Raw genomic sequence first — 12,500 nt, 5'->3', positions numbered from 1 at the left:
ACTATTTTTCTCATATTTTCCCAAAATAGGCTATATAGCCTAGTTATTTTCAGGTTTTTAATGTAGGCTATATATTTGCAAATCGAGAACTGACAAAATCATTGTGTTTTTTTCTGTAAAAAGACACGGTATAGGCCTATAGCTTGGCTATAGTTTTTAATGTAGGCTATATATTTGCAAATCGAGAACTGACAAAATCATTGTGTTTTTACTGTAAAAAGACACGGTATAGGCCTATAGCTTGGCTAGCGTAAATATTGTAACGTGCCAGCTCTTTACTGAAGTGACACACAATGCCCACAATTTTTTTGAACATTTATACAATGATTTCATGATTCAAATGATTGCAAGTTCATGACATATGCTAATGAGGGAAGTAGGCTACATCTTGTGTTTATTATGTTTAAGAGGCCTAAATGTAATTAAAATATGTTCTTCATCTTAAATACGACTCGATGTGATATTTTGCTGCTTGGGATGTTCTTACAAACAATCGCACATTAGGACGATAGCCTACATTAAACAAGACATTTCAGCTTCTGGTCTCATGTGCGCCATCAGCAGGTCCTGCATCATCTCAATCATATTAGTGATCAGCGAGGAACAGTAGGCTAGCTAATAGAGGAAAATACAGGAGAAGGACGCATCATGCCCGGTATGTGTTTGGCTGATGAGATGACGGATAATCTTCAGATGAAAAACATGACTTTAAGTCTGACTATTACTGTTGTTTGATTGCGAGAAGGACGCGGTCCAGGTGAGCGAATCTGGTGCTTGGTGCAGGTGAAGGGTCCATCGGAGGTGACGGCAGCAGAAGGTAGGAGCTGACAGACATCTGGACAAAATGATGCACTCTCAGAGATTATTTTTAACGCTCTCCGTGGGATATTTTTAATGTTACAAACTCATAATGTACTCTCAGTTATATAGCCTATACGTTTAATGTGATATTTTAAATAAGGGCTTTTCAGACTTTTTGATGTAAGGACTCAAACTTTATGACCCCTTCAATATGTGACCCTGGACCACAAAACCAGTCATAAGGGTCAATTTAATAACTGATACATCATCACAAGCTGGTATTACATTGGTTTTGTGCTCCAGGGTCACTTTTGGCTATTGCTACAAATATACCCATGCTACTTATGACTGGTTTTGTGCTCCAGGGTCACATATATTAGCATTAGTATTTTTTATTAAGTATGCTATTTTAAAGTGATATTATATTAAAAATGTCTTAAAATTATATAAATGGCTTTTATATTGATTACTAAAGACAAAGCAAATTATTAAAACGTTTACTTTTATTAAAATGCACATTGTTGCACAAGTACAATTGAGCACAAATGAAGAGAAACATTTTAAGAATATATATATATATATATATATATATATATATATATATACACAGTATATATATTGACTTAATTTCATAATTGCATATTTAGTTTTTATTCCTTACTGTTATAAACTTTATTGCATTATTTTATGCATATATATACATGCAGTATATATATACACTTGGTTTTTATAATCACTTTGTTTTTTATAATCACTCAATATAATTGTTCCACTTTTTGAAGAAAAACCTTTTGTTTTGAGAAAACACTGAACTTTAAGATTTTCCTCTGTCTTCTGACAAACAACCTGTTGCGTTCCCCTAATTGTATTTTTGTCAAGAGCGTGGACGTGACAACATTATGCTAGTGAAGCAGAAATAGCCTGCTTGCCAAGATATTGCCATTCTGAGTATGAAATATTGTTTTGAGCCAGAATATAAAACTCAGAAATTAGGCCTAATCATTCAAACAGCTACACTCATAATTTGAAGAATGTCTGTGAATTAGGCAAGACTAATATACAGTTAATTGAGCGGCAAGCAGAATATTCCATTGACCTAGTCACTGAAACATGCACAAAATTGCATATTGCAGCTGGACTGCATGGCATGTCCTTTTTATAGCTCTGTACTATATAACAACTCAAATAGGCAACCACTATTTCGGCTTTTCGGATTCAGACTGTCAATCTATATTTAGAAGCTCTTGTGGCTCATAAATATTCATTGAGGTTTTAGTGCTTTCTTAAAAAAAGACGTCAGCGTGAGTTCCCAACAGTGAGTCAGAGAGTAGGAGGAGAGTGAGAGAGAGGGATGGTTGGTGAGCGTGAACTCTTTGATATTTTGATATGCTGATACCCGGGGGACCAGCACAGATGGCACCTGTTCTCAGAGGCACTGGCCACTCTCGCTGACTACTCAGTGTGTGATTTCCGGCACCAAATATCATACATGAATCTTCACATTTGCACTGGGGGGGTTCGGGTGCCATTTGTCTAAATAAATAAATAAACAATTAGCTAAGTGTTTGGTCAGTATCAGAATTATGACATATGTTTCTGTTAAAGGTGTTAACAAGAGAATTGCATGCCCATACTTTTAGATTGAATTTGATTAAGCAGATGGTCCCTGCTTCTAAGTGCGACCTCTGTGCATATTAAATAAAATAGAAACAAATATGATGCAATTAACTCATAAACAGTGCACATACACTGCAAAGCAAAACAATGGCAATATATAATTGAATACAACATTTTATGCTATAACATGATCTACTGAAATTGTGGGCACTGGCCACTCAGATTGAATATATTTGAACATATTATGTTTAACAAGACAATTCATGTACTTTTACAGTGAAATATTGTAAAAGCCTTTTAAGTTGTAGCTAAGTACACTTTCAGAAAAAAGGTACAAAAGCTGTCACTGGGGCGGTACCTTTTCAAAGGGTACTAATATGTAAACTTTAGACAATAATATGTATACTTTCAAGGTACAAATATGCATCCTTTAGGGGTACAACATTTTATCGTTTGAAAGGGTACTGCCCCAGTGACAACTTTTGTACCTTTTTGTTTTTCTGAGAGAGTATAAAGTGCAAGTCACATTTTAATTTATGGTGAAAAACATACAAGTTATGTTCCCAGATGTTCCCAAAACGTGACAAGTCACAACTGATTATATTTTTTATAGTCCTATTTTTATTATTATTTTGTTGTCAGTACATTCAGGTATTTTTGTTACATTTTTCGATTGTTTAGTTAATGTTTTTCCTATTAGTCTATAGGCCTATTAGTTTTACTCTGGTGGTGTCTTATGTTTACATGCTAGGCTTTATAAAACCTTAGTCAGATAAGAGGACATCCCTAACAGGGAACTTTCTCATAACTGTCACAAACATTTTTTTAAAGTTATATAAATGTTAGGACAAAATGTTTGTATAACTTTAGGCTATTAATAGCCATTAATAGCCTATTTAATAAACATTCTCATAATGTTGAGAGAAAACGTTCAGAACAACTTTCTCTGGACGTCCATACGATGTTATTTGCAATTGATTATCATAATGCTGAGAGAAAATGTTGGTTTTTGTAACCTTTATAATACGTTACAATCACGACACGAAAGCTAAATGTCAACGAGTTAAAAACATTTCAAAACAATGTTCCCACAACGTTTTTGTAACCTAAATTTATGGCATACAGTACATAGCCTAATGCGAAAACGATTTTTTTTCTACTGAAAGTTTTTTCCCTCTCTCTGTGAAAAATTTTCAGATGTTGTTTAAAAAAACAATACAATCCATTGAACGCACTGCACTTCCATCCTTACAGACTCCTTTCATTCCTGTCAACAACAAAAAAATCAACATAAATTGATTGAATATTACAGTTTTTCTCAGTCTCTTTGGTGCATTTCTCGAATCATCCTTAATATTTGCAAAAATGTATGTGCATTTCTCAAAACAATTCGTACAAACAGCACCACACAATGGATTACCTGCAAAAGCCTGTAACTTACTCAAAATCTTTAGTTCATCTCTCAAAAGTAAGTATTTATGTCAATGAACATATCAGTGCCATCACAATGAAAAGTACTTGTGCAATTGTTCACAAACAAGACAGCCAAAATGCTTAGTCATGTTGTCAATATAACAGTGCACTTTGTTAGTATTACCTAAAGTAAACTATGGCAGCATTTTGGATGACAGTTACTGTATTGAACAGTATGCCATATGCTTATGTATGCCATATATCCATTTAAAAATGTACAAATTTACTCTTTACGGTATGTGGGATATTGATTGAAAGAGACTGGATATAATTCCCAGTTACACTTTACTAGTGGTCTGACCAGAAAAAATAAATACCACACATTACAATGTCATTGTGATATAGAAAAGGAAAAATAAATATGGGCAAAAAAATGAAAAAAAAAAAAAAAAAGAAAGTCCATTGTTAGAATTTATAACTCTCGTGTTGTCCTCTGTCTATACAAAATATGCTTTCCAACTGAAGATTCATGAGATGAACCTTTGAGCTATTTCAGAGAAATGGTTTATCAATTCTCTTCATTAGTGAAAGTCAAGATTCACTTGCACAATTCATGCTAAATTTACAAAAAAAAGTCTAATTATAATGTGTAAAAAATGTGCTCGACACTTTATGACAACCAGTTCAGCCATTTTGCATTTAATGAATTAAAGACTAGATGTTTTGAGGGGTAAGACTATTGCACAGAAAACTATATAATACATTTTGAGCAACATGACATTAGCAACTGATCATGTAGGAAACCGCAGATAAATGTACATAATCAATTGCATGAATGTACCAAAGCAATCGCAGCTTGTTCAAAAAAATGAGAAACTGCTTTTATGATGTGTACAAATGACTAGATGATGTGGAAGTTGTACAAGTAGTTTTGAGAATTTCATTTCTGATTTGAGAAATGCACCAAAGCGACTGAGAAAAACTAATAAAATGCATATTTATATTAGTGGCGGTATACATGAGAACCATTAGACGGCGCTATTGGACAGCTTTAAATTGAACAGCAAAAAGTTGAAAGTCTCTCTCATGAACATGAGGATGATTTCATGTCCTGCTTCGAGCGTCTAAATAAAGCTCTGTGGTCAGTCGGCTGTGCGCAGTACATCCCTGGTCAGAGGGTAAATGTCCATGTAACATCAGTGTAACTGCCCTCATCACCGCCCCTCCCAGCCGAAGCACAGGAACAGCTCAGCCCTCCGTCCTTCTGGGAGGAAAACATGATGAACTGCGAGGACGCACAGCACGTCTTCGTGACACACGCGTGAGAAGTGTTTAGGATGCTGCTGTAACGCCGCACGCATTCAGCGAGCAGCAGCAGCATCCCTCCTCCGGTCCGGATCTGCTGTCATCGCAGCGCGGATGGTGGGAAAGGACCCTCCCAAAGGAAAACAGACGAAAGAAAGATGAAATGTTTCTCCCGGTACCTGCCTTACCTCTTCCGACCTCCGAGCACCCTGCTCTCCTCGAGCTGTCACACGGAAGGTAAGACAGCTGGACACTGATTCTGCTGGGTCACAGCGTGCTGAAGGGATGCTGCGTAATCACAACTTTCTGTCTGGAAGTGCTAGGGATGTTTATCATAAGCAAGGCTTATTTTTACAACTCTATGGGGTAGTATTTGATCAAGAACGAGTGGGAATGTTTTGATTGTTTTATTTATTGATAATTATATATATATACACACACATATAATTGCACACACATATTCATTTTATGCAACAACTTTAATATTTAATTTATTTATTTTCAGCTCCAGCCTCCATGTTTAAACAGAAAATCCCAGTTTTTCAGTATAGTCTCAGACTTCCAGGTACATTTGGATATACAAAATAATTACAGCTGACGTACAACATAAACATTTTTACATTTGTTATTTATTTATTTGTACGTTTTTCAGCATAGTCTCAGACTTGGAGTAGATTTGGATATATCAAGATAATTTGAGTGACTGAGATATAAGTGATGTGTGTTTTGTCCTAAGAAGTTGGATGTTAAGACGTAGATTAAAGATGATGTAGATTGGGATATATAATGATCATTGTTGGTTATGAGCTATACATTTTCACATTGCTGGATGTTTGATATAAGATGTATTCTTTCAGAGAGCAGAGGAACACATTTTGAGATAAATACAATTCTTAAGTTCCCAATACCTGAGCAAATGTATGACCTTTTCAGTTATGAATCCATGCTGTTCTTCTTCTTAAGCTGCCTTCTATGTATTTGTGACCGTTTTGTTCGACCATAAAAGCAGATTTTATATTGTCTGGTTATGCAACTCTGTGTCAAACGGGCAAATGTGGTAAAATAAAACACCCTGAGTTCATTTGTATAGAGGAAGCCTTATTATCTGGTCCAAGAATCATCCTTGTGGGCACTTGTGTATGTGTGAATTTAATGTGCCGGTCAGAGTGCCCTACATCATGTTTACAACACTGTCGAATAGCAGAGCTCGTCGACCATAAAAGTCTGATTTACTTTTGCCCTCTATTGCTTTTTACCGTTAAACAGGAAAATGTGACCCTGCTCGCTCTTAAAAAGATTATTGGCTATTCAAATAATACTGTATTATCTGCATGTTGTTATTGATCTGCACTGTGTATGAATGAAAACAGGCTCTTTAACTTTTTTTTTTTAAGTGTGGAGCTTTAAATAGGGCACACTATCATCTCAAATACGTGATGAAATAAACAAGCCACATTAAAGTGAGTCTTTACAGCAATTGTGCCAGATTTAGCTATCATATGCCTCTGTTTAGAGCAATGATGGTCACAAATTTATTGGACAGTTTTAATGATACAACAGTAGATTAATTATTCATCGCTGGCTGACTTTGTTGGCAGCCGTGCCAGCGAGTCTGTTTTAGAGAAGCCTTGAGCTCCTGGTCATTTTGAAACAGTTGTAACATGTAATCCAGCATTTCATATCAACGAACGGGGTCACGTTGACTTCCCGACCTTAGATGACAAAATAATACGGCTGACACACAGTTTGAAAGAGGCTGTATGCTGACCAGCATCAAAAGCTCAGCTGTAGCCACCAGCTAGCGTGCAGAAAAACTGATGAGTAAATGAGTGAGAGAGCTTGCGGTTGTGTAACAGAGGTCAGCGGCGACGACTCTTTAGGACATGAGCGTGAAACAGGGGTGTTGTTATGGATCTCAAAAATGCTTCATCAGGCTAATGAAGTGCACTTTGGCCCTTCCAAGCAAATAAATTGGGAAGGTTGCGAGCCGAACTGAGGACGGTTGGACCGGCGTGGTCTGTCAATGCCCGGGGGTCTGGCTGAGCTTTCAGCGTTCAATATCCGGTTGTTCATTAGTGAAATGACCCGGAGGCCCCGAAGTGAATTTTCTCAGTGATCCATCCAGCGCCACTGCGTGAACTTGTTTTGAGGATTCTTGTTTGTGTTTGTCGGATGAATGGCTAATGTAATATGCAGGGTGTTGGCCTAGAGGCCGGGCAGCAGATCGTTTATTTCAGCATGAAATGGGGATTGAACCAGAACCGCTGTTATAGCACCTACCAGCAAACCCGAGTGTGTGGTGACTGATAAATTGGTTTTTCCGAACCCCCGTTGACTTGAGGAGGAAGCATGCTTAGTCACTGCATGCTTTCCGATGGGTTATTCATGTGTGATGTCTGGACGATCGATAAAGATTGTGACGGATTAACTTTTAAACACTGATGAATTCCATGTATTTTGCTTGTGTCAGGGAAAAACGAGTAGCTGCTTGTCATATACACACATGTTTGTGCACACACACACTTCAGTGAAGCCTCACTGTTAATAGGAATTATACAACATGAGAGCATGTGCGTGCGTATGTGTGTGGCCTGAGCTATAAAGTAGATATCATGATATGAGAGGAAGAGTTGTGAGAGGTTAAGTGGGGGAGGAGAGACATCAGAATGAAATAGCAGACTGTAGACACATTACACAGAGAGAACAGGTCGATCTTTCAAAGTGCTTGCATAACCTCTTAACTAAACAGATTGTAAGATTATAAGAGAGGCAGAGTGTTTGTAATGTTATTGCTCAGAGGATGCTTTTTCATCACTGAAGAGCTTGAAGTTATGTTTCAACTTAATATCTGGTGTTTTTCCTTAAAATTCCTCAGGATAAGCATGAATGAGATGTTAAGTAAGAGTATAGAGATGGGAAAATAAATTACGATAGCATGAGATATTTTGGTTTTGGAAGAATTTCATGAGTAATGTGTGAATGCATATTGAGACTTTTGGACACTTGGCAAATCTGAGCACATTTGAGACGTGAAACTTTAAAGGAAAAACTAAATTGGTAATGCTTTACAATAAGGTTTTATTTGTTATGGCTTATTAATGTATTAACAATGAGGAATTCATTTGTTACAGTATTTATTAATCTTTGTTAACATAGTTAATAAAAATACAACTGTTCATTTCTAGTTCATGTCAGCTCAGATCCATGAAATAACATATACAACTTTTACTAATGTATTAGTAAATGTTGAAGTTAACAATAATAACATGTTGAAATTAAGATTAGCAATTTCAAATTGTTTCATTGTTAGATAAATCCAGATAAAAAATAAATACTTTATTAGGACAGGCCATAAAGCATTTAATGGGCATTTTAATAATTGTTAACATTAGTTAATGCAAACAAAATTGATGTAAACAAATTAAAACATTTTTGTAATATTGTAATTTTTCTTTTTAATTTTAGTTTTAGTAATGTTATGTGCTTTTGCCATGTTTTTATATTTCTATTATATTTCTATATTTATTTTATTTTTAAAGTAATTTTAGTTCTTCAATTTAAACATTTTATTCTGGTTAGAAGCCAAGGCAGCATTTTTCATCTAATGTTTATATTTTGTTATATTTCAGATTCATTTGAGTTAATGAAATTGGATTTTACCAATCTCATTGGTGACTTTTCTTTTCTGAGGGTGTGTGCATGTCCTTGACAGATAAGAGACATGTACCAGGCTTTAATTTCTGTGATGGCAAAGCTGAATTTTCAGCATTATTACTACAGTCTTCAGTGTTACATGATCCTTCAGAAATCATTGTAATATGCTGATTTGGTGCTCAAGAAACATTTTTTATGTTGAAATGAGTTGCATTACGTTATTTTCTTAAACACTTTTTTCAGGATTCTTTGATGAATAGAGCGTTCAAAAGAACAGCATTCATTTGAAATAGAAATGTCTTAACTGTCACTTTTGATCAGTTTAGTGTGCTCTTCTTGCTAATTAAAAGTATTAATATTTTAAAAAAAAATATTATACTGACCCCAAATTTTGAGCATAATATAAATTATAAATAATTACATAAATAATTTAAAATCAAAACAGTGTCAAATCAATCATATTTCGTGTTTCTTGCCCCTCGTCACCCTGTGGAGATTTATCAATTCACTGACTCTATGTTATCTCATACATATAACTGGCTAACATCTTTTACAAAGGGCAGTCATATGTTAATATAAATGTGATGGCATCACAACCATGATTGTTTTTGAACGACCCTATTTTTGAAGCTTAGTTTCCAGATGTTCTGTGTGGTCTATAGGGATGTGCTTTATTAGTATATCAAATGGGCTGCTTAAAAAAACGAATTCTGCTTTCCATTAAAAGTCATCAGTGTCTGATCAATCAAAACTAAGGACTACATTTATAGCTCAAGCTTGTTCAAACCAGATGCAGAAGGGTGACACATATCAGCTCATGTTGCACATTTGAGGCAACATACATTAGGAGAGATGATCAGACACCTGCTTTTTCATGTCCAATTAATTTGACTACTTGAGAAATGCGATGCAAAAACCTTCATCGGTTCTTTTTATCTCACACCTTTTATGCTAATGACCTCTGGACTGGAGGGCTCAGAATAGATCTAACAGGGCCACGTTGAGAGACCCTCCTCCTCTCTCTCTATCTGTGTTAGTGCTGTATGAGTCATAGCTGGGCTGCCGGGGCTAACACACACACAAGGGACACAAACACAGCCGTGCAGGAACAGATGATTGACAGCCGCATGCAGACAGTCCTCACAGGAGGTTTGCTTTCGCTTTCTCTTGCTGAACAGAGAAAAAAAAAAACACAGTAAATCAATTTAAACTGGACATAGCATGGATTTGTAGACATACTGTAATGTTCACAAAGTTCACCCAGAACATTTATAGAAATTAATTTGCAAAAAGGAGTCATTTCGTAATCATCAGAGTGATGTCACAACAATGAGGACCTTATAGCACACAGCCACCCACATCTATCCATTATTAGGCAAATTGGCCCACCCTGATGAACAACAGTATGCAGATAATATTGTGTTTATCATATACACAACCATTCAAATGTTTGTTTGTTTTTTCAGAAAGGATGTATTAAGTTTAAACATGTTTTCTTACTCTGCATATTACTATTTGTCTGGTTTACATAAGTCTTAAAGAAACCCTAAAAATAGCTTAAATTAAAAAAAAAAAAAAAAGTGTAATTTAAATTGTCATTTTTTGTATTGAAATGTAAATGTTATGTGATCTATGGTTTGTTTTATTATTATTCAATTTAATATAATATAGTTGTATATTATGCAACATTTCCTTTTGGTCCACAGCCCTCAGTCAAGTTTGATTTTTGGCCTTTCATATTAAAGTTTGGGAAACCCTGTTTTAAAATTTATTTTCATCAATTATTTTAATTCTAATAATATTCCACAATATTTCTGTTTCTACAGTACTTTTGTACTGTATTTAAATTCAGCCTTGTTGAGCATAAGAGACTTCTTTCAAAAACATTTAAAAAAAAAAAAATCTTCATCCACAAACTTTTGACCAGTACCATATATTTAATCAGACTATATCAAATTGGATTGCATAATGTCACATCATATCATGCATTGTAGCGTATCATATAGTAGCACATTTCATATCATGTTGTAGAACATCATATAATAAATGAATGGCTAAAATAAGTTTATTTTTTTATAAGTAACAGCCATTTGCATGACCACACAACTGATGATTTCTAACCCATTTTTCAGCTCATTTCCACTGGGTCAGGCAGTGCCGTTTGTCTATTAATCGATTTCAGTGCGTGTCAACACAAATATACATGTTTGTGTACTGATGTCACTTCTTACCTTCAGAGATTACATTTGCTCAGAAAAAGTCAATGTTTGTGTTTTGATAGGGAAATCATTTTTTACATGCGTCTGATAATCCCCCTTTGACTCACCACTTTGCGTGATTTCCCTTCGGCTAGTGGGATTAGGAGCTTGAGGATTGTCCGCACATGATTGAATGGAATCTCTGGGATCAGGAAGAAATGCACATCTGGGTCATGCACTTCCAGGTCAAAGAGCCTAAATCGTTTACACACATGTACAGAGATAAACAGAGACGTGATTAATCGAGGCAATGTTAGTTTTAGGCTTATATGATATTCATCTCTGCAAACATTGCTTTGTCTCCTTCAGGGTGTCAGGGATCTGGAAGGAGGACCCAATTGCAGTGAGTGTAACAAAGGGTTTGACAAAACAGATCAATACAAAAGGGTTGTGAGGTGCACAGGTGATACCACAACAGGAACACAATAAACAGATAGCTAGGGAAGGCCACTGGAACAGCCTCAGACAATCAACTGGCAGAATACTATAGCAGAGGTGGCAAGACCAGGCCGGGAGAGAGACCAGAGCAAGGCACCAGAGAGCTGAGCTCAGATACTCGTTGACCATAAACTCTGAAGCACCCCCAGACACCAGGCAAGGGAACCAGTGGACAGGAACAGGTCAGGACCGGAACTCTAACACCACAACAAGACAAAGAATAGCTCAAAAAAACAACAAATTACACCAAGACAGGCAAGAGAAAAAAAAAAAGGACTAAATCTTATTATTAAAGTAACCAACACAAATAACCAAAAAAAATTAACAAAAGATCAGGACTAAGAGAACTAAATTAAAGGCAAAAAGGTCAAAAACAGACCACATCAAAAAACAAGGAGCAAGACAAAAACATAGAATTACAAGAGACAAGACTAGGGCACAAGAACAAACCGACAGGAAGACAGGAACACATAATCAGCCAGAGACAGAGACAGTGAGGGAAAGAAAGACCACGAACCAGCAAAGACAATAGGGCAAGTGGCACTATAAATAGGGAGGAAATCATACAAGGAACAGGTGAGCGCAATTACACTAACAAGGACTCAATGAGGGCTAACAAGAGGGTGTGGTAATGAGGAAACCAGGAGGAGGGGCTAACGCACATGACTGAGAAAAACAAACTAGGCCATGTGCTGACAAGACAACAGACACAAGAAACAAAACACAAGACAACCAGAGTGTCAGGGCAAAACCCTGACACAGGGTGCTTGTCAAGTTAAAATTTTGGTGCGGTTATGTTGTACAGAAGCAGAAATAAAATGCAAAAGAAAAAAGGCAAAGGAAGCCGGGTAGAGCTTTAAAAAGAGGACTACGCTGGGACTTTTTATAAAGAAAAAGGAAAAAGGGTATCAAAGTAAAAAAAAAAAAGAATACATTTCTGCTCAGAAATCTGGACACATTTGTGATTTCTTTTCTGAGTTCTCCAAAATACTTTTTTTAAATGATTTTTCTAAA

At 35.9% G+C, this 12,500-nt stretch overlaps 1 protein-coding gene across 1 annotated transcript in view; it reads left to right on the top strand.

The window, feature by feature from the left end:
- The first annotated feature begins 4,930 nt into the window (after window positions 1-4,930).
- LOC107587064 (serine/threonine-protein phosphatase 2A 55 kDa regulatory subunit B beta isoform-like) overlaps window positions 4,931-12,500 on the top strand; it is a 47,316-nt gene continuing 39,746 nt past the window's right edge. The window contains exon 1 of the mRNA XM_016274676.1: window positions 4,931-5,373. Within this exon, the coding sequence (XP_016130162.1) occupies window positions 5,295-5,373 (79 nt within the window). The 5' untranslated portion in view covers window positions 4,931-5,294. The remainder of the gene's footprint in view (window positions 5,374-12,500) is intronic.

This window comes from Sinocyclocheilus grahami, unplaced genomic scaffold, assembly GCF_001515645.1.
Source record: "Sinocyclocheilus grahami isolate Dianchi unplaced genomic scaffold, SAMN03320097.WGS_v1.1 scaffold89.1, whole genome shotgun sequence".
NCBI lineage: Eukaryota > Metazoa > Chordata > Actinopteri > Cypriniformes > Cyprinidae > Sinocyclocheilus > Sinocyclocheilus grahami.
This window is presented reverse-complemented; position numbering and strand designations above follow the sequence as displayed.